Here is a 22,042-nt window from a genome sequence, read left to right as displayed (position 1 = left end):
CTGGAATGTACCCACTAAGTACTGTACCAGGGCACTGTTTCTGATCAACTCGCAGCGCTAGCGCACTGGCGATGTTACAAAGCTCAATGTGATCTTCACCTTCTCTTCGCCGAGTGTTTCTGCAAACGCTACAATACTCAAACGCCATCGCAGTGGCCAACGACACACATCGGCCCACGGCTCCCCAGATGTCTTTGTGCTGACACTTCAGCAACGTTCGCTGAACACAAACACCCATTAGATCCGAGGATATTGCTTAGTCCTAGCGAGCACACGCGCAACCTGCTTGCTTACCGCTATCGCCGATGATGAGGAGCTTGAAGAGATGGTCGTATTCCCTGTTGGCCATCACGCCACGCTTACATCTGATTTCTTGCTCCCTATTTTTTTACTCACTGCTAACGGAGAGTCCAGCAGCTAGCACGTCGGTACACAGATCCTAGCGCACTCGCACTATCCAGCAAGTCACTTAGCTTGAGCGAGAGGCGTCCGTCCTTCTATTCAGCCACGTACCAAACACACTAACTAACACAGTTACGAGTTACGCCAGAACAACAGCGCGACGATCGCTTCTCCAAACGATTACTTCTAAAAATAATAATAGTTCTCTCTCGTTTGCTCTCTCGCTCTCGATATCTCCCGCTAGCGCAGTCGCTAGTATAGTCACGACAAAGTTTTGGCCGACGTCCGTTTCACTGCATGGGATACATGCACGCGTGCATAGCCATCAGCGTGTTTTCGCCATCCGGTCCGCCTTTTTTTGTCCGTGTTGACTGACCTGTTGACTGTTGAATGCTATGCATGGCATAGCAGTGGGGGCTGAGTTCGTGTGTGCAACAGTTACAGTGCAGCGCTTGTCGACGTGATGTCATACATACTAGGCATGCTGAATGATGCCTGAATCTATCATGATCGGAATGGTGCTGAATCTGCTGATCAATGAAATCCGATCGCAGGAGTCATACAGCCACGCTAGCTGGTACTGTGCACTGTCGCTCTACGTCTACCATGGTCTACTGAGCGCTAGCGCTGTGCAGCCGTAGAGACCTGCAAACACTCTATCTACTCATACTATTACTACTACAGGGTGCAGACTCACTAACTATTTACTTACAGCATACAGGATCGGATTTCTTGAACAGCGTGGTAGACCGTCTACCACAGATCTACCATGCGGGCATGATCACTAGTGCACTCGGATCCGGGAGCTGGAGCCTGTGCATGTGCCGATGTGGAGTACTGAGTGAGTCTGTAGCTAGCTGTAGTGTAGCCATAGCCATATTGCAGCCCATGCCATGGGCTGCAATATGGCTATGGCTACACTACAGCTACAGACTACAGCTACAGCTTACATGGCCATGCCCATGGTATGGGGCATGGGCCATGGCCCTCTGCCTCTGGCAAAAAAAGATAAAAGATCTCTTGAGTCTTGTGCACGCGAAGTACAGTACATCGACTTCTTCTTCTCTCGTCGTGTGTTCTTGTTGATCGGCATCGCGCGTGACTGAGTGTGTTTCTGCTGGCACGATGAGAGCTGTGGCCGCTGTGTTGTTCGTGTTGACCGCCGTGACGGTGGGTCAGACGGAGGGAGGCATCGTTCGCGCCGTGATCGAGGTGAGCCACAGTCGAGTCATATGAGCGTATAGTAGTACTAGTAGTGTGGTGTTCTTGTGTGCTGACTCCTACACGCGCGGACGTGTACAGTCGACGAAATGAGTAAAAGAGTGGACGAAACGATCGCAATCAGCATAGCAGTCGTGCAGCAGTCGTGCTTGAGTCTGTGATTGCGATGCCCGCCCGTCTGCCCGTCTTGCAGTTGCATGGGTGTGCATGTCCATGGTGTAGCGTACAACCAGCATTAGCACGTGTCGATACAATAAAATTTAATGCGAAGGCTCCATTGTTCCCTGTGTTGGTAGACTACTGCTAGTCTACTTCGGACCAGGCCACCAGGGTGTTGAGTGAGACTAGACCCCTGCTTCGCACCTGAGCCTGCTGGATAAAGCAAAAGAGGAAAGTTCACCCTAAAATCACAATCAGGTAATATTGGGAAAAAATCAGCCAAGTCGAATGGTGTATGTCTCGCCTTCGTCCAGTGACCAGGTGACTGTAAGAGAGGTTATGCGAATACGTCATCATTACGTCATCATTATCAGTTGATGTGTTTTGTTTGGAGTGGCATGATAACGGTTCACAAGCATTGGTCTTCCACTGCACACACGGCCCCGTACAATGATGCCGGTGCCAGGCGAGTAACGTCTATTGAGTAGCAAACACAGCTACAGTAAAACCTGCCTTAAACTAGTTAAAGGGGAAGTCCGGTGAAAAATTTAATTTTCAGGGTCGGTAGAGTTTTGGGCGCTGAGTCGAATGGTGTTGGTCCCACGTGTCTCCGACAAAGCGTTCTCGAGATATTTCCGTTTGAAAAACTGAGTTTCGGGGGCTGCGCCATGACGTCATGCGGCCGCGCCACACCCTCCGCAACGTCATAGCGTGCAGCTAGGTCAAAAGGAGTGCGTGAAAGCAATAGTGTCAGTGCTATTTCAAATGATTTGGCGACCCATAGTAGGTGGTGCAAGCGACCCCGAAGACGAAACTCCTTGTGAGAGTGAGGATGCAGCCATGGCTGACCTTCATGAGTTCGGTCTGGGGCTGAGAACCTCGGTATTCAGCTGTAGAAATGGCCGCGCGGGCCAGTCAAGAGTGAACGCTACTGAGTGTCCGACTGATGAAGAAGCAGCAGCTATTGCAGATGAGGCTGATATAATTATCAGATCGCTGGAGAGCAGAGTCGCCAAAATGGAGAAGAGTGATGCGAGTGCTCTAAATGTTGTTCCCTACCGATTCGCTTAGACTCCAGCAGCCTGCCACATGGTGATGTTTTGGTGCGAACTTACTTGGCATATTTCGGACTACGCAATTGGAGCCTGAACAGCGCAGGCTCTTTGAACCACGGGTACGACTCTTCGCTCGCAATGCTACGGGATCTGAAAGTTCTAGGTCCGGGAGCTGTTCGCTGTTTTGTCACTTGTCACGGTTGTGCACTCATCGCTGTTGCATAAAATAATGAGGTGGGAGCGGAAAACTAATTTTTTTCTCAAAGCACAACCACCGGTGCACCGGCACTGGCAAGGAGAAACGCACATTCTCTGACTACATGACTGGTCTGTACGAGTGTAGTACATGACAAGTCCGTGTGTTGACTAGTTTTCTGAGTCTTGTGACTAGAGTCTTGGTGTAGCTACCCCAGCACGGCAGTGCGGGAGTAGTTCCGTGTGTGATGAGTTTGTTGACTACTACTACTACTAGCAAGAGTACATAACCCGTACTCTTGCTACTACTAGTACACAGCTAGCATGCATGCAGCGCATTGCTAGAGCCGTAGAGGTCAGTGCATGTCGACGGAAAAAGTCCAACTCGGAAACGGCTAAAATACGGTATAACCTCGAGGCTTACCGAGCTGAAAATCACAGGGTACGTAGTGTTTGTAACACTGAATCGAATGGTCTTGGTCCGAAGAAGCTGCGACGAACGGTTCCCCAATCGAATGCGCTCCGAATATGGCCGTTTTGTACACAACTAGATGGTGTGGCTACCTGGCTGCACGCTGTGACGTCATCACCTGGATCTGGGTGATGTGCGCTCAAATTCGCACATGTTCGATTGGGCGTATCTGACAAACCATAGGCCGCAGCCTCCTCGGACAAAGACCATTCGACTCAGCGCCTCGAACTCTACGGACTGTGAAATTTAAATTTTTCACCGGACTTCCCCTTTAACCGGACGCCCGTGGTGCAGCGGAAACTACCCTGATTCAACAGGAGTCCGCTTGATACAGGGACGCACATTCGATCCTTGGCACTTTGGTTCAAGAAAAGGTGTCCGGTCAATACAGGATTCCACTTGGACAGGGTCCAGTAAAAATGGGTCAGTGCTTCACATAATCGGTTTCTCCCGTACTGTTCTTCTCTTTTTCTTGCAGGCGCCAATGAGTGGATGAGCCCTAAACTCCTACCAAGGGGTAAGGTATAGTTCTAGGCAGCAGCAACGTTGGGTACCCAGTCACCTCATACAGCCTTGAGGTCTTTGTACGTTCCTTGTGATTACGATATGGAGAGGTGCGGCTGCTCTAGAGAGTCGTCTCAAATCTATCACATGACTAAACGGGACATCACATGACCACACGGGACATCACATGACCACACGGGACATCACATGACCACACGGGCACCACATGACCACACGGGACATCGCATGACCACACGGGACATCACATGACCACACGGGACATCGCATGACCACACGGCACAGCCATGTTGGTTTTAACTCCACTCCACCCCAGCATCTATGGGTCACATGATGTTGGCCATGTTAGTTGTTCGACTGTCCACAGGACATGATCACTTTCTACATACGTGCAGTCACATGACTGTCATGATCACTTTCTACATACGTGCAGTCACATGACTGTCATGATCACTTTCTACATACGTGCAGTCACATGACTGTCATGATCACTTTCTACATACGTGCAGTCACATGACTGTCATGATCACTTTCTACATACGTGCAGTCACATGACTGTCATGATCACTTTCTACATACATGCAGTCACATGACCAAGATAAGCAGTGTACTGTCTAGCCCTATGCCCTTGAAGCCATGCCAATCCTTACTGCAGTAGGCCTGTGAATGTACTGAACCTAGTGTGTGTGTGTGTGTGTGTGTGTGTGTGCATGCGTGCGTGCGTGCGCGTGCGTGTGCGTCTGTGTGTGTGTGTCTGTGTGTGTGTGTGTTTGTGTGTGCTGCTGCTGCTATGGTGTGCGGGTGGGTATGTTGGTGTGTGTTTATGCAGCTCAAGGTCTTCTTGAATTGGCGCTTGGAAGGATAGTATCCTCCGAACAACAGCTGATTGCTTGCTGCTCTGTCTCTGCAACTGCACTGTTGCGGCGGCTGCGCTGCCGCTCTACCTGTATGCTGTGTAGAAGTTCCAGAGATCTCTCTAGTCTGTTCTAAATTATTCAGCTTTGGAAAGGTTCTCCGTAAATCAGCCGACGCAGTCAGAGAACATGTGAATGCTTTGCTGGGGTACTCTGAGAAAGGGCAAGGGATTAATAAAGTTCCTCACACTGTGGAGAACGGTGGAAAATCTATCCACCTACCTATCTATCCATCCATCTCTCTGTCTATCTATCCATCCGTCTGTCTGTCTACCCATCCATCTGTCCACCTATCTACCTAACTATCTATCTATCTACACAAGGCAGAACAACACAGACGAATAAGTTTCTTGTGACTCCGAGTTTCGTGTTCGAACAATCATCAGACGTTCGTCTGATGAATGTTGTGTTTTTGAACACGAAAGCTCGTCTCATGAGTGTTTTGAAGACGAAACTCGGAGTCACGAAAATGTTATTGGTCTCTCCTGTTCTGCCTTGTGTAGTACGCTCTGCCCGTGTTAGCGTATTGAGCACTATTTTGCAGCAAGGACCTCAGACACGTTATCTATCTATCTTTCTCTACTTGCATCTTCAATCTCCGGACAGATAGCCGTGTTTGACCTTGTTAGGTCCCATCAGCGGAGCAAAGATTGTACGAACGAATTGCAATGAAGTCTACTGAGCAGCAATGCACTTTTACATCAGCTCATAGCTTCAAAGTCAGAGTGCTCGAACTGCAAGAAACACAGCGAGCTATTTTCTCTCTCTCTCTCTCTCATTAACCTTTCCCTAACTTGGCAACTGCTCACCGTCGCATCACAGTGGTTCAGTCGTTAGCAGGGTCGGTGCTAGCGGAACTCCCCGTCTCGTCTTCTATGATGATGTAGATCAGGAGTTGAAGGTATGTGCTTTGAAACAAGGGATGTGTTGTCTGTTGACTCCACAAGTCAGAACAAAACTGGGTGTAGTCACCTGCTGTGTGGGTGTGCTCAGTTTGTGTATTTTCATTCATGTGGATGGGTGTTGTGAGGAGAGAAGAGTGCATGTTCGCTTTGAAGCTACCTTGAGTGAGCACACATGCACACCTATGTATTCCAACTCTCTCTCTATCTCTGTCTCTCTCTCTCTCTCTCTCTCTCTCTCTCTCTCTCTCTCTCTTCCTTCGCAGGTTGAGGAGATTACACGCCAAACCACCGAGGACGACATCTCCAACTGGTTGGTCGGAGAAGGATTCGATCCAGAGCAGGCGATGAAGGACGCCAATGCTATGCCCGAACAGGACGAGGAGCCCGAGGAGGAGAGGCAAGCTCGCGAGGCCGCCGGAGAGGAGGTTCCAGGCGACGATGGTGGAATGCCTGCCGTGGACGCCACGGGACAAGATGACAGCACAGAACCATACATGTTCAATGACGAGATTCCGGACCAGGAACACGAGGAGTTGTAATGTCACTCCGTCTTCTCTCAACCCGTAATCAAATTTTCGGCTATAATTTCATTTTCTGTTGTTGTCCAATCACTATGTTGGTTTGGTTAATTGTCCGGAGACTGTTGTGATTTTCTAACCTCTCCGGTTTCTTTTTATATTATTCTCTTTCTTCTACTTGCTGGTTGCTGCTGGAACAGCTGCATGGTTGGCATGGTCACCATTCCAATGACGTCCTGCGCCTCAAACAGTCACCGTACTGATGGCCAGGATTGATGTAATGCGAGTCCCGTTGCAGTGCCCCCCGGGCCGACCACCCGTGGGTGTGCTGTGCTGCGGTGGCTTGCTATGGTGTAGCCGGCTGTGTGTGCTGTTCCAGTTCATTGCGCTATACCACACACTACACGCAGAGCTTGTCACACATGCTTCTCTGCTGATAGTGATAAGCATGGAATCACTTTCTCGATGTTGTGTGTGGTGTGTGTGTGTGTGGGGGGGGGGGGGGGGGGGTGCTCTTTAGCATAACATTAGTAGTGCATACAAGCATGTCCAATGTGATGCAATACATGTTTGCCGTCTTTCTGTGGATCTTTGCCTGGCAAGGAGATGGAAGTTGCCCCGGCATGTTACATCCACGTTGCCTCTGTATACGCACAGTCAACGTTGCAAATGCTATGTAATCACTGCCAGCCGGGGACGGAAACACGGCGTTGTTATTCGCGACGCTGGAAGTAAACAGTCAAGACTTATAGTGGTTCCTTGCATGGTCTGAAGACTGAAGGCAGTGCGTGTCCTGAATCTTTATTCCCGTGGCTGTTGTTATCTGAGGTTGTACCGTTGTAATTTGCAAGGTTGACAGCATACTGTAGTTATGAAGAGTTATACAGTCAGATCTCACCGCTTATCCGGTCCTCGCTTATCCGGATCCCTTGCCATCCGGTAGTGGTTACCGATTTACAGCATATGCCATGCACATAAGTATGTGTGTCCGATTATCCGGTTCCCTCACCTATCCGCATATTTTTCTGGAAAACGGATGTGTGCGGTTATGCGAGGTCTGACTGTACTGCTCATGCTGCATCTATTCGCAGAGGTATACATACTCTGATCAAGCATAGTGGAGGCATTGCACGAGTAACACTTCATAAGTTGGTTGGGAACTTGGGGATTACTGAAAACAAACGTGTGGTAACCCAGATGCAGATGTGCAAACTTTGCTTTATAAACTCTTGTGTGTGTGTGTGGGGGGGGGGGGGGGGGGATACAACCACTGTAGTCCTGCAAGTTAAACATCATAACCACAGCTGCAGACTCCATGCGCTGATAAGACACCCCAAACCTAGACCGGGGTCAATCCACCAAACACCACACCACCACAGACATGCAAGTCATGTAGGACTGGTATAACTTATCGGGCAAATAGAAGCTCTCGGAAACATAAAAAATATGTTACCGAAAATAATAGATAAAAATAATCACCATTGTGCACCAGCTGTGCAGAAAACACACTAGCTGGCTAGTATCAACTACAATGTAAATGCATACATGGCTCATTGTACATGCATTCGTATCTCTAAGGCTAGGGCTAGCATCTAACCACTAGTATACTTCAAGTGTCCGAGAACAGTAGTCACAATCTCGGGAGGAGCTAATTAACTAAAGCCTCTATTTTCAATGCTATGGGGTCGCGGTGTTTTACAGAAGTCTGAGCACTCGCTGCCTGTACACCATGTGACCAGGCAGCACTGTTGGCAGCAAAGTATCCCGTCTTGAAAAGTATCCCGTCTTGAAAAGTGTTCCGTTTCGGAAAGTAATCCATCCCGGAACGTATCTCATCTCGGACGCAGGGAACATCCACTGAAGTCAGTGGAACAGCTCAACTAGCTGCACCGATGCTAGTAGACCGCGAGCAGCACATGCCATTCCGACTGAACCAGTTTGCGCACAGGCTGTGGCAGAGTCAAGGCGGTTCATCCAGTGTGCCTACCCTTCAACATAGGCACCGTGTGTTGCTCCGTGTTCTGACGCCAGCAGTCCTTCTGACCCTCACAATGCCAATAGACAACCTAGAGCATGCTCTACTAGTAATCTTTCCCTCAAACCAGTGAATACTGCTGGTCAAGTCTAAAATACACACTTTCACGCATACTACCGTTGAGAAGGGTGTTCTCCGTCAACACACACGCACGTGCACTGTACACATACACACACACGGACACTAACACACACACACTGACACAAGCACGCACACTCAAATTATCGACGTAAGATGATTGCCGATGACGACCGTCTCGCTTACATCCTGACCGCTGCGGTGGTTGTGGTGTCGTGTGGACGCTCCGTGACGTCGTCGACCGGTGAAACTACCGCGTCGCTCCTTCTGCCGCTTAGTACCGGTGCGTGCCAGTTGCAATACCTTATCATCCAGCATGTTGTCAAGACCGACGTTGAGTTCATCACGACTGGATCTCAACCGACCTGGCAAAGTACTGAGATTCCCGCTCGGTTCTATCAGGTCGTCTTCCGATGCCTCGAGCTCGTCCTGCGAGCTCCAGTCCATGGATCCCTTGGATGGACGCCGGTGGTTCATGGGCGCGACATACGGATCTGAGGTATTGCGTGTGTGTACGATCGTGTCTTCGCCTACTGGTTCTTCCGGCAAGCCGTGGATGAGTTCGTCCTCTCCGTCTCCAGCAGAGGGGAAGCTGTGCCGGGGGAAAGAGAAACGTGCCGTGCTGTCGTCCGCTTCACCAGGTAGACCACCCATACTGCAAAAGAGAGAGAGAGAGAGAGAGAAAAAAAAAACGGTCAGCTGCTAGTTTGTGGTGTGCTTTTGTATACACGAAACATATACACACACACACACACACACACACACGCATACACATACGTACACACATACGTACACACCAATGAGTATGTACCCATTACAAACACGTACACATATACAAGACACGGAAGTGCATAACGTACATTGCTCCCACATCCACGCACACGTACATGTACATGTACATGTACACGTACATGTACATGTGCGAGGCTTTCTACTTGTAGTCACAGTGATTGACTGTAAATTGGAGAACAAAATGTTAAAATCGCACCAGTATCTCTGCACTTGCTCCTCTCCCCTGCCCTGCATCTGCCCCTCCCCCTATCCTGTATCCCTGCACCTGCCCCCCCCCCGTCCTGTACCCCTGCGCCTATGTATCCCTGCAACTGCACCCACCCCTCTCCCCTATCCTGTACCCTTGCACCCACCCCTCTCCCCTGCACCCCTCGACCTGCACCCCTCGACCTGTACCCCTCGATCTGTATCCCCTGCCCATGTACCCCTCGACCTGTACCCCTCGACCTGTACCCCTCCACTCTGGACCATGCCCAGAGCAAGTAAGGCAAAATAAGGTTCAGATTTTTTGATGACTTTCGGACTACATCATGATTGATTACAGTTGCTGTGTCACACTTTAAGTGAGTTGGGGCAGCTCGAGAGTGACAGAAATACAGACAGACAGGCAGGCATACAGAGAGAGAGAAAGAGAGAGAGAGAGAGAGTGTGTGTGTGTGTGTGTGTGAGTGTGTGTGTGTGTGTGTGTGTGTGTGTGTGTGTGTGTGTGTGTGAGTGTGTGTGTGTGTGTGTGTGTGTGTGTGTGTGTGTGTGTGTGTGTGCATGCATGCGTGCGCGTGCATGTGTGTGTGTGTGTGTGTGTGTGTGTTTGTGTAAGAGTGTGTTTGTGTAAGAGTGTGTTTGTGTCGGTGCAAGAGTGTATAGCTACACAACATGACACTAAGTAAGTTTGAAGGCCTTGAAGAAAAGTCATTACATCAATAATACCCCCCCCCCCCACCCCCCGCCCTCCCTCCCCCCGGTCATAACTTACGTGAACGCATTCTTCTTGAGCGGAACAATACTTGGCTTGAAGAAGACATTGGCCGACACCGGGGTTTTGAAGAACGCCGAGGAGAGATCGCGAACCTCAGGTCTGGGATCGCTCTCCAGCTCGTGGGCCGACATGCCAAAGTCGTCGTAAACAGAGAATCGCTCCTTACGCTGACGACCGCTGTCTCTCTGCGAGCCTCCGCCACCACCGCGATGCATGCTGTTCATACGCGTTGTGGTGGACTGCAGCTGCACAGTCTGCGTCTCGGCGTAGCTGCGGTACACGTAGCGTCTCCTGCAACACCACGCAATGGGAGGCAGCAGAATATATTTTTTGAATTCTTTATTGTCACGATGGCACCATCGCCAATAAGAGATACGTTTACGAGAAGGTGAGATGCTGTGTGTGGGGCTGTGTGTTATGCAGTTGGAAAGTAATTCACATCACTTTGAATTTTACAAGTATGGGAGAGGGTGAGCGCTGCAGGAGCAGATTGAGTTAATCAGCAGTGAGTAGATTTCTTGTTCGAAAGCAGGTCGAGAGGGAACGTCCCGAATGCTAGCAGGGAGGGCATAGGAGTATTCTAGGGACTATTACAGTGGGGAATCTTTACAGCGGTCGGTTTTGGTGGGTGGGAGGTGCTGACATGGACTTACTATTGGCACTGATCATTGTTACAAGGCTGTTTTAGCTGCAGCGGTCATTTTCAGGGGGAAAAAGGTGCAGCTCCTGCTGCAGCCATTGGTGGGCATCAATGAATTACCGTACTGAAGTAAACAATTTTCGGCACATACTTATTTTCGGCAATTTTCGGCCTGGTCATATTCGGCCGAAATTTTGTTTTGCAAGGTTCAGTGTGACAGTGTATACAGGCGGCAGCAGTACAGGCCGAATATTTGAATGGGTAGAAATGGGTTTTAGCACTGGGAGGCCGAAATTTGAATGGGCCGAAAAATTTGTCGACTTAGTCGGTCAAATTTCTCTGTCCAGAACGGTACTACGGTACTGCTCAACGAAATGCAGACGTATCACTCAAGTACGCCATGCCGGGGCGTTGTGCAGCCCTAGACCTGCAAACTCCGGGCTGTGAAAGGGGTGCAAGGCGCGAACTTGACTCAGCGGGCGACCGGGTTTCATTGAGTAGCACTGTCCTTAGCAGGGCCTGCATTGCACTATCAGGCATTTCACCCGTTGTTGGACGCTCAGAATCTGGGTTGGATAAAGTGCAGATTTGTATAGCAGCTGCAGGTACTTTCCATTGAGGTTCCATGGTATACGTATTAATTTGTTATGTTGAATGGGAAGAGTGTGCATTCACTTTCACTGTTCTAAATATTCAAAGCACCCATTTTGCATAGCAAGATGTCTCCAGATGACATCACTAAGGTATTGTGAACATGGTCTATTGTAAGCATAGACTAACGGATGCCTACTGAGGAGTCAACCAAGAAAAAAAAGTTGGGCCTGTCCGGGATTTGAACCCGGGACCTCTCGCACCCAAAGCGAGAATCATACCCCTAGACCAACAGGCCTGCACATGGCAGCACTGGATCCAACACCAAACACAACACAGCAGGCGGTGTGACCGTGAAACCGGGTAATCCCCAAATCGCATCCATCTCGCAGCTCGCGCAACTGCCGCAACTGGGCCATCGCAAAATTGAGCTTGGCCATTCGCGATGCGACAAGCGATTCGGCGTACGATTTTGACCTTTTCTGCAGCAAAGTTGTACAAAGGTTCAATACAAAAGAGGAAGGACCAAGGAACTACAAGTTAGGCTATACTGTCCACTAACACCACCAGTTACTAAACAATCAGCTCAAGCGGTCCTTTCTCTTTTGTATAAATTAATCCTTGGCTCTCCATCCGAGTCCAACGGTTCAAGAGTTGTTTGTAGATTTGTAAAAGTTGTACTAAGCTATGTGAATACCATGGTTACGTGCTCACCACTATTGAACTTCGCTCGCCAAATTAGCAAGGCGTCGTCGCATCGCTGACTTCTTCTGTGAATGGTATTTTGCGAGTTCGCATCGCACGCCGCCGTTGTAGATTGCGTCGCATCGCACATCTCGTCGCAAAAAAAGCTTCTGTGAATTACAGTATGCGTAATGAGCAAAGTACGTAACCGCCACGAGCGTGCAACTGCTTGCACAACCTCTATACAGCGCTGCGACGGCAGAACTTCACATCACATGACATACTCCCACATGTAGTACAACAGGTTAATCTGGCAAACAGTGCAAAGTGACCACAAGAGAGTTGAGACCCAAAGCAGCGCTGTGTACAACCCCTGTATCTACCACACATAGGGTGCAAATAGATAATGTGTACGGATTTGTCACGTGATGTGAAGCTCTGCCGTCGCAGACGCAGACCCCATAGCTGGAGTTGCACATTATTAGAGAGTGATTTTCTCACCGGGTGACATTTCGTTGTTGTCTATACCCATCTCTTCCAGCTGACTGTCGACAGGCCCAGTCTCTTGCTCTGTTCATAAGCATGGCTTAACTTCACCTAGGGTTCCCAGTAACAGGGCAGTAGCCGTTTGGGACTCCCCTAGTAAAAAAATTACTTCTACTACCATGCTACCGTCACTCCCACCCACCACCACCATCATCTTTTCATGAATGGGCTGTAGAGATTCAACTCTGAAGCTGTGTTCCAAACTGGCGCGTGCACGCGGTACGCTTGCAGTTCATGCGTGCCCAAACGCGCGCTCAGGCTTTCACAAAAAAACAGCAATTCAACTCGTATTTAGGGCGTGTGACGCCTTCGAGTACTAATTGTTTGACCTCGCCAGTCAAAGTGACTGGCATGTACGCGCCTGATACGCGCTGAAACTTCCAACATGTTGGAATTTCCATTTCGGCGCGTTTCCGTACGCATGGCGCCCCAAAAGGGCCAAAAGTCAGCAAAATAGGCACAAACGCGCGGTTTCACACGTACACGCGCCAGTTGTGAACACAGCTTGACCGTATGCATGAGGACCATGCACTCACCTGCCAGTGTTGGTTTTCTTGCCCGGTGACATCTCATTGTTGTCTATACCCATGCTACCATCACCTCCGCCCACCACCATCATCTTCTGTGCACGGTAGTGACGCACCATGAACGTCACCAGGATGGTAAGCAGCAGCATAATCGCTATGGAGATGACTATGATGCCGATGGCAAAGCCGTCGGAGACGCCCGCGATTATACCGTCTGAAGATGCACGCACACGGACACGGACACAGACACATAATGCACACATACACGCATGTATGCACGCACACAGGGCACATGCACACACACATGCACACGGCATGTCCCATTTTGTATTAGCAAAAAGTACATAACGAGAACACTGGCTGAACAACCTCGATCCAGTGAATGCTGCGATGACGGCAGAATTTCACATCACGTGACATGGTTGAAAAGGATACGCTCGCAAATAGTGGACAGTGCACAGGAAAGGGTTGAACCCGAAGCAGGGTTGCGTACAACCCTGGATCTATCATGCACAGGTTGCAAACAATGTGTACGGTTTTGTCACGTGACGTGAAGTTCTGCCATGCGCAGACCCCACAGCAGGAGTTGCGAACGGTTTGGTGTTGTGTACTTTCGATGTGAATAGGTAGGTCCGTGAAACTCAATGTTACATACTCGTACAGCAATGAAGAGCTTGCTCCAGTATGTGGATCAGTGTATGCCTCATGATTGCACTTGAAATAAAACACTTTCATTATGTTCATCTCTTTTCCTGTAGTTTTGGGGTGCCAATCCTGTGCACCAGCACTGCATCCATAACAACGGATGTACGGTAGCGTACGGTAGAGTATTGATTATCCGCACCCCTGTCAACACGGGGCTGTCTCAATAGGGGTTCAGGCGGGCAGTATGTTCACATGACCGAGCTGCCACACTTCTGCCTAAAGCATGTACATGATCCTTCATTTTTCCATCACTGCTCATTTATCTTCGGCAGTACCACAGGAACTGAACACACTCCAGCTCCTCAGCATGAAACTAAGGAGATAAACTTGGACAGCAGCCTGTTGCCAATTGCCGAGCATCTCGTGCACCCTTAGGATGGTGAGGAAACCAGTTAATTCATTCCTGTCTCTTCAGTTCAGTGCATACGAGCATTTTGAAAGATTGATCGATGGGATAGTTGACTTTCAGACGCCCAGTGAAAAGGCAGATTTCGCCTGTGCCTATGGTCAGGGCCGGCGGAACCGGTCAGGCTGGTCCGGCCATGGCCGGACCACTTTCCCAGCTGGATGGTCCATGTGATTCGTGCAAAACCGGTGTAAAAAATCCAGAGGAACACGACTCGACTGTACTGCCGACGTGTGATGTGCTTCGAAGTAGCTCAGGACTCCGTGACCGGCACTGTATGGCTTTAATCATATGGTTAAAAGAAGGTTGTGTTTGTGTTCTTTTACTATAATTTTCTGCATTTTCTGGAGCCTTAAAAGACGCCCAAATTCGCTCTATTTCACGTAAATTTTAAATATTTCTCCCGGGGGAGGTCCCCCGGACCCCCCTCAAAGGTTGGCCGGACCACTCACAAACTCCTTCCTCCGGCCCTGATGGTGAAGTAAAAAATAGCTAACAACTTACAAACAAACAATGAACTCGGATGGAGAGCCCAGGATTATTTATAAATAGTAAAACGGACCAAGGAACTCCAAGTTACACTATAATGTCCACTAACACCACCAGTTACTAAACAATCAGCTCATGCGACAGTGGACATTATAGTGTAACTTGTAGTTCCTTGGTCCTTTTTACTATTTATTTTATAAACAAACATTGCCTGACATTCTACTGTAGGTATGTAACTTATGGGTAATGAAACATGACTGTCACTTTCACAGCAGCACTGGCAGCACAAACATACCGTCATCAGAGGTCTTAGTGCCACTATCTAGAGTGGGACTGGTCGGCTCAGTGCTCATCACTTGACTTGTGTCTGTTGCTGGGCTTCCGCCATTGCTGCTGCCATTGCTGCCATGGGAACCAGTGCCGGTGATCATGTGACTTGGATCTGATGATATCACCGGCGGAGAAGCAGACGCTGTGACAGGCGACGCTGGAGCAGCAGCAGTGGCTGTGTGTGATGTCGTTGATGAGGTCGTCGTCGCTTGGCCGACAGGACAGGAGTCGTTGGTCATGCTGGGCAATGCAGTTTGTGTGCTCAGCTCAGCGCTGGTCAAGCACAGCTGTCGTGCGTCGTCACCACCGTCGCTCTCAAGGCAACGGCTCGTTGCCACGGGGCACGTGACGCTGGTGTTGACGCAGCGCTGTAACACACACAGCACACGCGCACAGACATCCAGTCAGTCAGTGGGTGCGTGTGCATACAAACATGTACATAATGGAACATATGCACATGCACACACACACACACACACGCACACACACACGCACACACACACACACACACACACACACACACACACACACACACACACACACGCATACACACACACATGTGTCAGAGTTAGCCTACTGACGGCTGCACGCACTGCTTCTACAGATGAACAAGAACAGATGCTGCTGGTGTGGTTATTGTCGTCGTAGTCGTTGTTGTTTTTCTGCCATCGTTGTCGCTATAGTCATCACTGTGGTTGGTGTTTGGGCATTGCATGATTCTTTCACACAACATTGCGTTCGACAGATCTGTGAACCTCTCGCTATTTGATCTCCTATGCGGCTCGTGTTAGAAAGACTGCGTCGGCAAATACTTTTTAAACTCCGCTGTGCAGTTGGATAATATGCACGTACTAACTCCCGATACCGAGGACTTGACAGCTCCCTAACTGATGCAGTTACCCGTTCAAAGGCTGCAGGGATGAATTTATTGTCATATTTTTGCATGGCAGTTTCGGCTATACAAAATCACAATTGTGTAGCACTCTTTGATTTTGATAAGCATATTTCTTTGAAGGTTGGGTGTTTGCCACATTGTCCTTCTTGAGAGTGATAGCCCATTTCAAAAAACCCGACTGAATCATACATGTGCACGCAGATTGAGTGCCTGAACCACATAGTAAACACTGAATTGTATGCATGTTACTTGACAGCGCAGGCTAGGCATGGATAGTCTGTATGTATCGCAGTTTTCTGCGAGTCATGGTGACTTTTGAGTAGCAGTAGATTGATTTTGCATCGCAAACTGCGATGCGATACAGGATAAATTCATCCCTGGGCTGTTAGAGCATTCGCTGGGCACTCGTTTGAACACTCGTTCAAGTACTCGTTTGATAACTCGACATTTGAGCACTCGTTTGAGCACTCATTTGAGCACTGATTTGAGGACTCATTTGAGCACTCATTTTAGCACTCATTTGAGCACTCATTCGAGCACTCTTTTGAGCACTCTTTTGAGAACTCGTTTGAGCACTCTTTTGAGCGCTTGTTTGAGCACTCGTCCTGCCATCACTCAACAACCTCTCACCTGATACACGCGCACATGGTACTGAGCTGTGCTGCACACATCCGCCAGCTGTAACATGACCAGCCTGGGAAGTGGGTCAGGTGAGGACTCGTAGCTAACCAGATACACAGACTGTAGAGCTGATTGATAGGCAGACTCTGGAGCTACACCACTGATCAGTAACTGCTGGCCACCTTCAATACTCTCCATCTGTATGGGGTAGGGGGAGATGGAAAAAGAGAGGGAGAGGGAGAGAGAGAGAGAGAGAGCAAGTGAGTGAGTGAGACACACAAACACACACACGCCACACCACACACACACATACACGCACACACACACACACACACACACACACACACACACACACACACACACACACACACACACGCACACACACACACACACAGGCGCATGCACACACACACACACACACACACACACACACACACACACACACACACGCGCACGCACACACACACATACAAAGAATAATGAAAACAGTTATAGACGAAGGGTTCCTAACTAATCCAATGAGCTAGGAATATAGTCTACTGGGCAACCCATTGTTCTACGTACGCGGAAGCGTGAGATGACTACTATGTTTAGGGCGCGTTCGAATTGTCTTCATCAACTGTTCAAACAAATTTTTAAAGAGATTAGTTGAAGTGTCCCATTAGAATGGTTTCTATCATTTTAGAGTTTTTCAGTGGAATTGTCATGGCGATGATGACGTCCGATCAGGTCGACCCTCTCCACGTACTACGTGACGTAGCTATTCCAAACTCTTCGGAACAAATCCACCTCTCCCATCGGATGAGGTGGTGGGGTTTCGAGGAGTTTCGAGGAGTTTCGTTTTTCTGAAGAGGCAAATAAGGCCACCTCTTCAGAAAAACGAAACTCCTCGGAAAGTCAAAGAGTGACAATTCCAACGCGCCCTTAGCCTCAGTTTTTTATGGCAAATCTATTGCCATTTACCAATGACCTGAATATGTTAAAAGCTGCTGGGATGACGACAACACCATAGCTCAGTGGGTACATGCAGAGTGCCACTGACCTATAGCAGATGTCCCTGGTTCGAGTCCCGGACGGCTGTAGCAGTCAATTCGTCTTCAGACGTTCTCCCCTCTTTCCCATGTCCAACCCCTCAAACTAATGAATGGAGAAAGCAGGGGAAACGATTGTTCGAAATAGTGGTAGCAACTTCGGCGATCATTTTATAGGAAAGTTGATTGCTCCCCACACCAGAGCACGCGCTTTTCTCGCCGTGTGCTCTGGATGGCAGTCGCAAGTCAGTCAAGTGTGCAGTCAAGTCATGCAACATACTAGTTGATATCCAGCTCTTCCCTAGCTTGCCCGCGCTTCTCTTACACTTCAGTTCCCCTTTCATTTTTTGTCCTTTCTCCCCTCTATTACCGTCATGGCTGGCTATCGTCCACATCACCTTTTCATTGGTTAGTGCCACGTGATTGCGAATAAATAAATCAATAAAATCGGCGGAAAGCGCGGGCTCCCGTGGAGCAACAAACATCCCTAAGAAATACTTGTTGTTTGTGTTTATCTTACCTGCAGCCCATTGGACAGACTTGCACTGGTGGCAAAGCGTTCCAGGCATCCGTAGACGCAGGCCACCTCGCTGGGTGACAGAGCGGTGGGAACGATGTGCACGCTTGCGAACGACACAGCTGCCACGCCACCACCCAGGGTCATGGTGCCGTTCTTGTCTGCCTGTGGAGCGCTCATCTGTAGAGTATGCAAGCAATAGCAAAACAACAGTGATGGCGGCCCTCATTATGATGATGTTGATGACAGCAGCAATATCAGCACCAGAAGCAGCAGCAGCAGCAGAAGAAGAAGCAGCAGCAGCAGCAGCAGCAGCAGCAGCAGCAACAGCAACAGTAACAGCAGCAGCAGCAGCAACAGTAACAGCAGCAGCAGCAGCAACAGTAACAGCAGCAGCAGCAACAGCAACAGTAACAGCAGCAGCCTTCTCCTGTTCTATTTATTTCCGAATTTGGGTTGTCTTTTTACTTTGGGTCTTACTTCATGGTGGTGTTGTGAACTTTGAATAAACGCGTTCTCAAGTGACAGCAGCAGAAGCAAAAGCAGCAGCAGTAACAGCAGCAGAAGCAGCAGCAGCAGTAACAGCAGCAGAAGCAGCAGCAGCAGCAGCAACAGCAGCAGAAGCACTGCCACCAGCAGCAGCAGCAGAAGCAGCAGCAGCAGCAGCAGCATCGTTGTCGTCATCATAATCATCGGTGCCAGCGACAGCAGCGACAGCAGCAGCAGTAATAGCAGCAGTAACAGTAGCAGCAATGGCAATGGCAATGGCACTGGCAGTAAGAACAACAACAGCAGTAATACCAGGCACACATTGCTACATCTGGTCGAATATAATTTTAAAATAGAGCACACCTGAACATTCCCTGGTCGTCACACATTTAACCCTTGTACACATTTCATGAGGTGAGGGACCCCAACAGGCACGACGGAACCGGTCCGGTTGGTCACGCCATGGCGGACCAAAAGATTTTGTCCACCAACGTGTGTTTACTGCTGAGGAGGTCATGTGACTACCCCGCTACATATCATACACAAACTGTATGAAAGTCATGTGACTACCCCGCTACATATCATACACAAACTGTATGAAAGTCATGTGTATACCCCGCTACATATCATACACAAACGGTATGAAAGTCATGTGACTACCCCGCTACATATCATACACAAACTGTATGAAAGTCATGTGACTACCCCGCTACATATCATACACAAACTGTATGAAAGTCATGTGACTACCCCGCTACATATCATACACAAACTGTAGGGTATGGCGGGACCAATCTAAAACTGCTTCCACCGGTCCTGCCCAACACTTGCGTACATTCCGTGAAATGAGGTTCAAACAATGACAATTTCTGCACTGAGTACTATGTATAGTCTTCATCAGTGATCCAGGTAAAGGGTTGATCAACCTGTGTATTCTGAGATACGTCAGACGATTATGTTTTCGGGAAACACTTCAAACCCGGATGTCACGGTCAAGCGCGACATTTGTAACTTCGTTTAGGTCAGCTAGTGATTTTCACTTACCCCGCTTACACGCACTAGCTCGGCAGAGTTGACAAAGGCACGCACACCGCCAGTACTACCGCTGCTAGTCGGGTCAAACACGACAGCCACGTGAATCCAGGTGTGAGTGCTGCGTAGGATGTGTGACGCCGGGGCCGCGAACACCCAGCTGCCCGTAGACAGGGTGACGTGCAGCTGGGTGCGATTACGCCGAACCTCCACGCTGTAGAGCGCGCTTGAAAAGCTCCCGAACAGTGGGACGGTTTTGGTGAGCAACGTTGCAGCGTCAGTCGTGCTGTTAAACAGTACCCATGCCAGTACCGTCTGCTTACCATCAGAGCTGTACGTGACGTTACTCGCCGACGTCGAGACCGCCACGCCGTGTCCATTTCCGGCCGTGTCGAGAACCGTGAGATTGTACGCGTCGTCGTCGGCGGTGCTGTCGGCGAGGCTAGTGCCCGTTGCTGTGGCGATGATATCCGTGGTGGCATGGCTGCCGGTGCAGAGGGATAGCTTGGCGGAGGGCGCTACCTGGGAACTGCACGTCCAGTTTGTGAACGGACACGTCATCCACCGCTCCGATGTGAAGTTGTGCGTGACACGCAGGGAGGAGACGTTTGAATGTCCTGCAGCTAGCTGCGCGAGTTTGGCTACAAACACAGGCTGCCTGTTCTCAGAGCCGGTCCACTCGATGCTTCTGTGCAGGTTCGACAAGCTTGGTAAGGCCTGGCATGGCAGACTCACCATGCACAGTACCAGTAATGTTATCAGGGTTATGCTTATTCGCTGCTTCAAGTGTGGCGGCCACCTTGTACTTGTAGAGGTGCTCCTGAATGGCTCTTTCCGCTTCGCCAAGCTCATTGCGTTCCGCTGGGGTCCGTGGTGATGGTTCCGCAAGACGTCGATCGTCGCTCCCTCGCGCTCCGGTAAGCACACATCATCACGTCTCCGCTCCATGCTTGTCGAACTGGAACGAGATACGTGGCGCTCAGTGCCCTGAGCCACCGCCGCCGCAGCCGCCTCGTGTCTTCCACCACACATCGTCCTAGCTGTCGAATGTGAGCTGAGCCGGTGCTCCGATGCCACCTCCTTCGAACGGTCGCCGCTGCCTTACACGCAACGCCGCTCCGATTATCTGATCACTGTTGGGTGGGTTGAGCCGTTCTTTCGTTTCCTCAGCTTTCTTGAGTTCAACCACGCAACTTCTGTACCGCGCCGGGTTGGCAACCAAAGTAATACTTGAACTGAGCGCAGTGGCCCGACGCGCAGACCCTAAGTTCTAACCATCGGAGCATGTAAAACAAGAGCTCCGAACTCCACTCGAGACGACACCACCACCAACCAACCGTGGAGGTACCGAACAGGCTCCGCCCGTCGACCTTCACAGCGCCAACTGCTTGCTTATCTTCAAATCACCACCGATGATGGGCCTCCGGTATCTCCAAACACAAGGACTTACATACACAATGACAACGGAACAATACTATGTACGTGCTTAGGCACCACTGGCACTACACCTTGAACCGCCAATGATTATGTTAGCTTGGTGGTAAGGACGAAAAACTACAGCCACCTGAATGAGCGTTCATGCACTCAACCGTTGTTCCTCGAGCTAGGCAAGCGATGACGAATGGGCAGGGGGACCAAGCTGGTTTTGTGGATAGCTTTGCGGCTCGGGCAAGTACTGACTGTACAACGAGCGGGGTATCTCTTCTGCTCGCTCAAACACTCCCACAACTAGACTGAAAGGAACAACAGTTTTTCTGATCACGCAGGTAGAACTCTGGAATGATGAATTCGATCCCGTTCAAGCAACTATCCTGAACGCGCCAGTCAGGGTTTCGCATGCACCGACACGACAGACACTTAGTGTCAGATAGATCTATCCTGCCCCTGGCCTGGTCTACCTGATCTACGCCGGACAGCACTCGATCAGGGAGCATTCTTGCACTCCCATGCGATATGCGCCATGTCTATGACTGGCCGGGCGGTGCGAAGACTCTCCGGTAGACTACGGTAGATCTACCACTCGAACACAGGTAGTTCTGTTTCTGTTCACAGCTCCGATTCGACCTGTCGTGGTTTGGTGTCACATGTCGCTGCTCCGGGTTGCTCCTGTGCAAACGCATCGTGATCTGCTTCGCAACGGAAACTGGATGGAATGCTGCTATGGTTGGGTGGGTGGCGGTGATCATCAGATCATCAGTCAAGCACATATTGATGGCATGGCAGGGATACTGCCCGAATAACGATGACACGACGGGGCGAGCATGCATGTCTACAACTGTCAAGCACAAGTCGACG

General features: G+C 49.8%; 2 protein-coding genes, 1 long non-coding RNA gene and 1 other non-coding gene across 4 annotated transcripts in view; 1 reads left to right on the top strand and 3 right to left on the bottom strand.

Annotated features, from left to right (window-relative positions):
• The window catches only part of LOC135828098 (ras-related protein Rab-35-like), an 88,551-nt gene extending 87,819 nt beyond the window's left edge, over positions 1-732 (bottom strand). The window contains exon 1 of the mRNA XM_065340531.1: positions 295-732. Coding sequence (XP_065196603.1) covers positions 295-349 — 55 coding nt within the window. The 5' untranslated portion in view covers positions 350-732. The remainder of the gene's footprint in view (positions 1-294) is intronic.
• Positions 733-1,437: 705 nt separating this feature from the next.
• On the top strand, positions 1,438-6,817 carry LOC135827837 (uncharacterized). Its single transcript, XR_010555558.1, has 5 exons — positions 1,438-1,614; positions 3,983-4,021; positions 4,856-4,890; positions 5,763-5,841; positions 6,109-6,817. It is a non-coding gene; the product is annotated as an uncharacterized LOC135827837 (long non-coding RNA).
• A 934-nt stretch (positions 6,818-7,751) lies between these two features.
• On the bottom strand, positions 7,752-21,668 carry LOC135827799 (uncharacterized). Its single transcript, XM_065340222.1, has 7 exons — positions 19,760-21,668; positions 18,230-18,406; positions 16,688-16,876; positions 15,128-15,530; positions 13,242-13,446; positions 10,242-10,535; positions 7,752-9,131 (listed from the first exon to the last, which is right to left on the bottom strand). Exons 1-7 carry the CDS (start codon positions 20,777-20,779, stop codon positions 8,615-8,617), a joined length of 2,805 nt encoding a protein of 934 aa, XP_065196294.1. The 5' UTR covers positions 20,780-21,668; the 3' UTR covers positions 7,752-8,614.
• Trnap-ugg (transfer RNA proline (anticodon UGG)) lies at positions 11,702-11,773 on the bottom strand. Its single transcript has one exon. It is a non-coding gene; the product is annotated as a tRNA-Pro (tRNA).
• Positions 21,669-22,042: the final 374 nt, after the last annotated feature.

Source organism: Sycon ciliatum, chromosome 12, assembly GCF_964019385.1.
Source record: "Sycon ciliatum chromosome 12, ocSycCili1.1, whole genome shotgun sequence".
NCBI lineage: Eukaryota > Metazoa > Porifera > Calcarea > Leucosolenida > Sycettidae > Sycon > Sycon ciliatum.
Note: the sequence above shows the minus strand (reverse complement) of the source record. Positions and strands in the feature narration are given on the sequence as shown.

Bases quoted from the DNA above. Each gene is read 5' to 3' on its own strand.
- LOC135827799 (XM_065340222.1), bottom strand. From the start codon at position 20,779: ATGTGTGGTGGAAGACACGAGGCGGCTGCGGCGGCGGTGGCTCAGGGC. The intron at 18,407-19,759 runs GTAAGTGAAAAT...CATACTCTACAG, and splicing joins AGCTAGTGCGTGTAAGCGGG to ATGAGCGCTCCACAGGCAGA. The intron at 10,536-13,241 runs GTGAGTGCATGG...GTGGTGTTGCAG, and splicing joins AAGAAAACCAACACTGGCAG to GAGACGCTACGTGTACCGCA.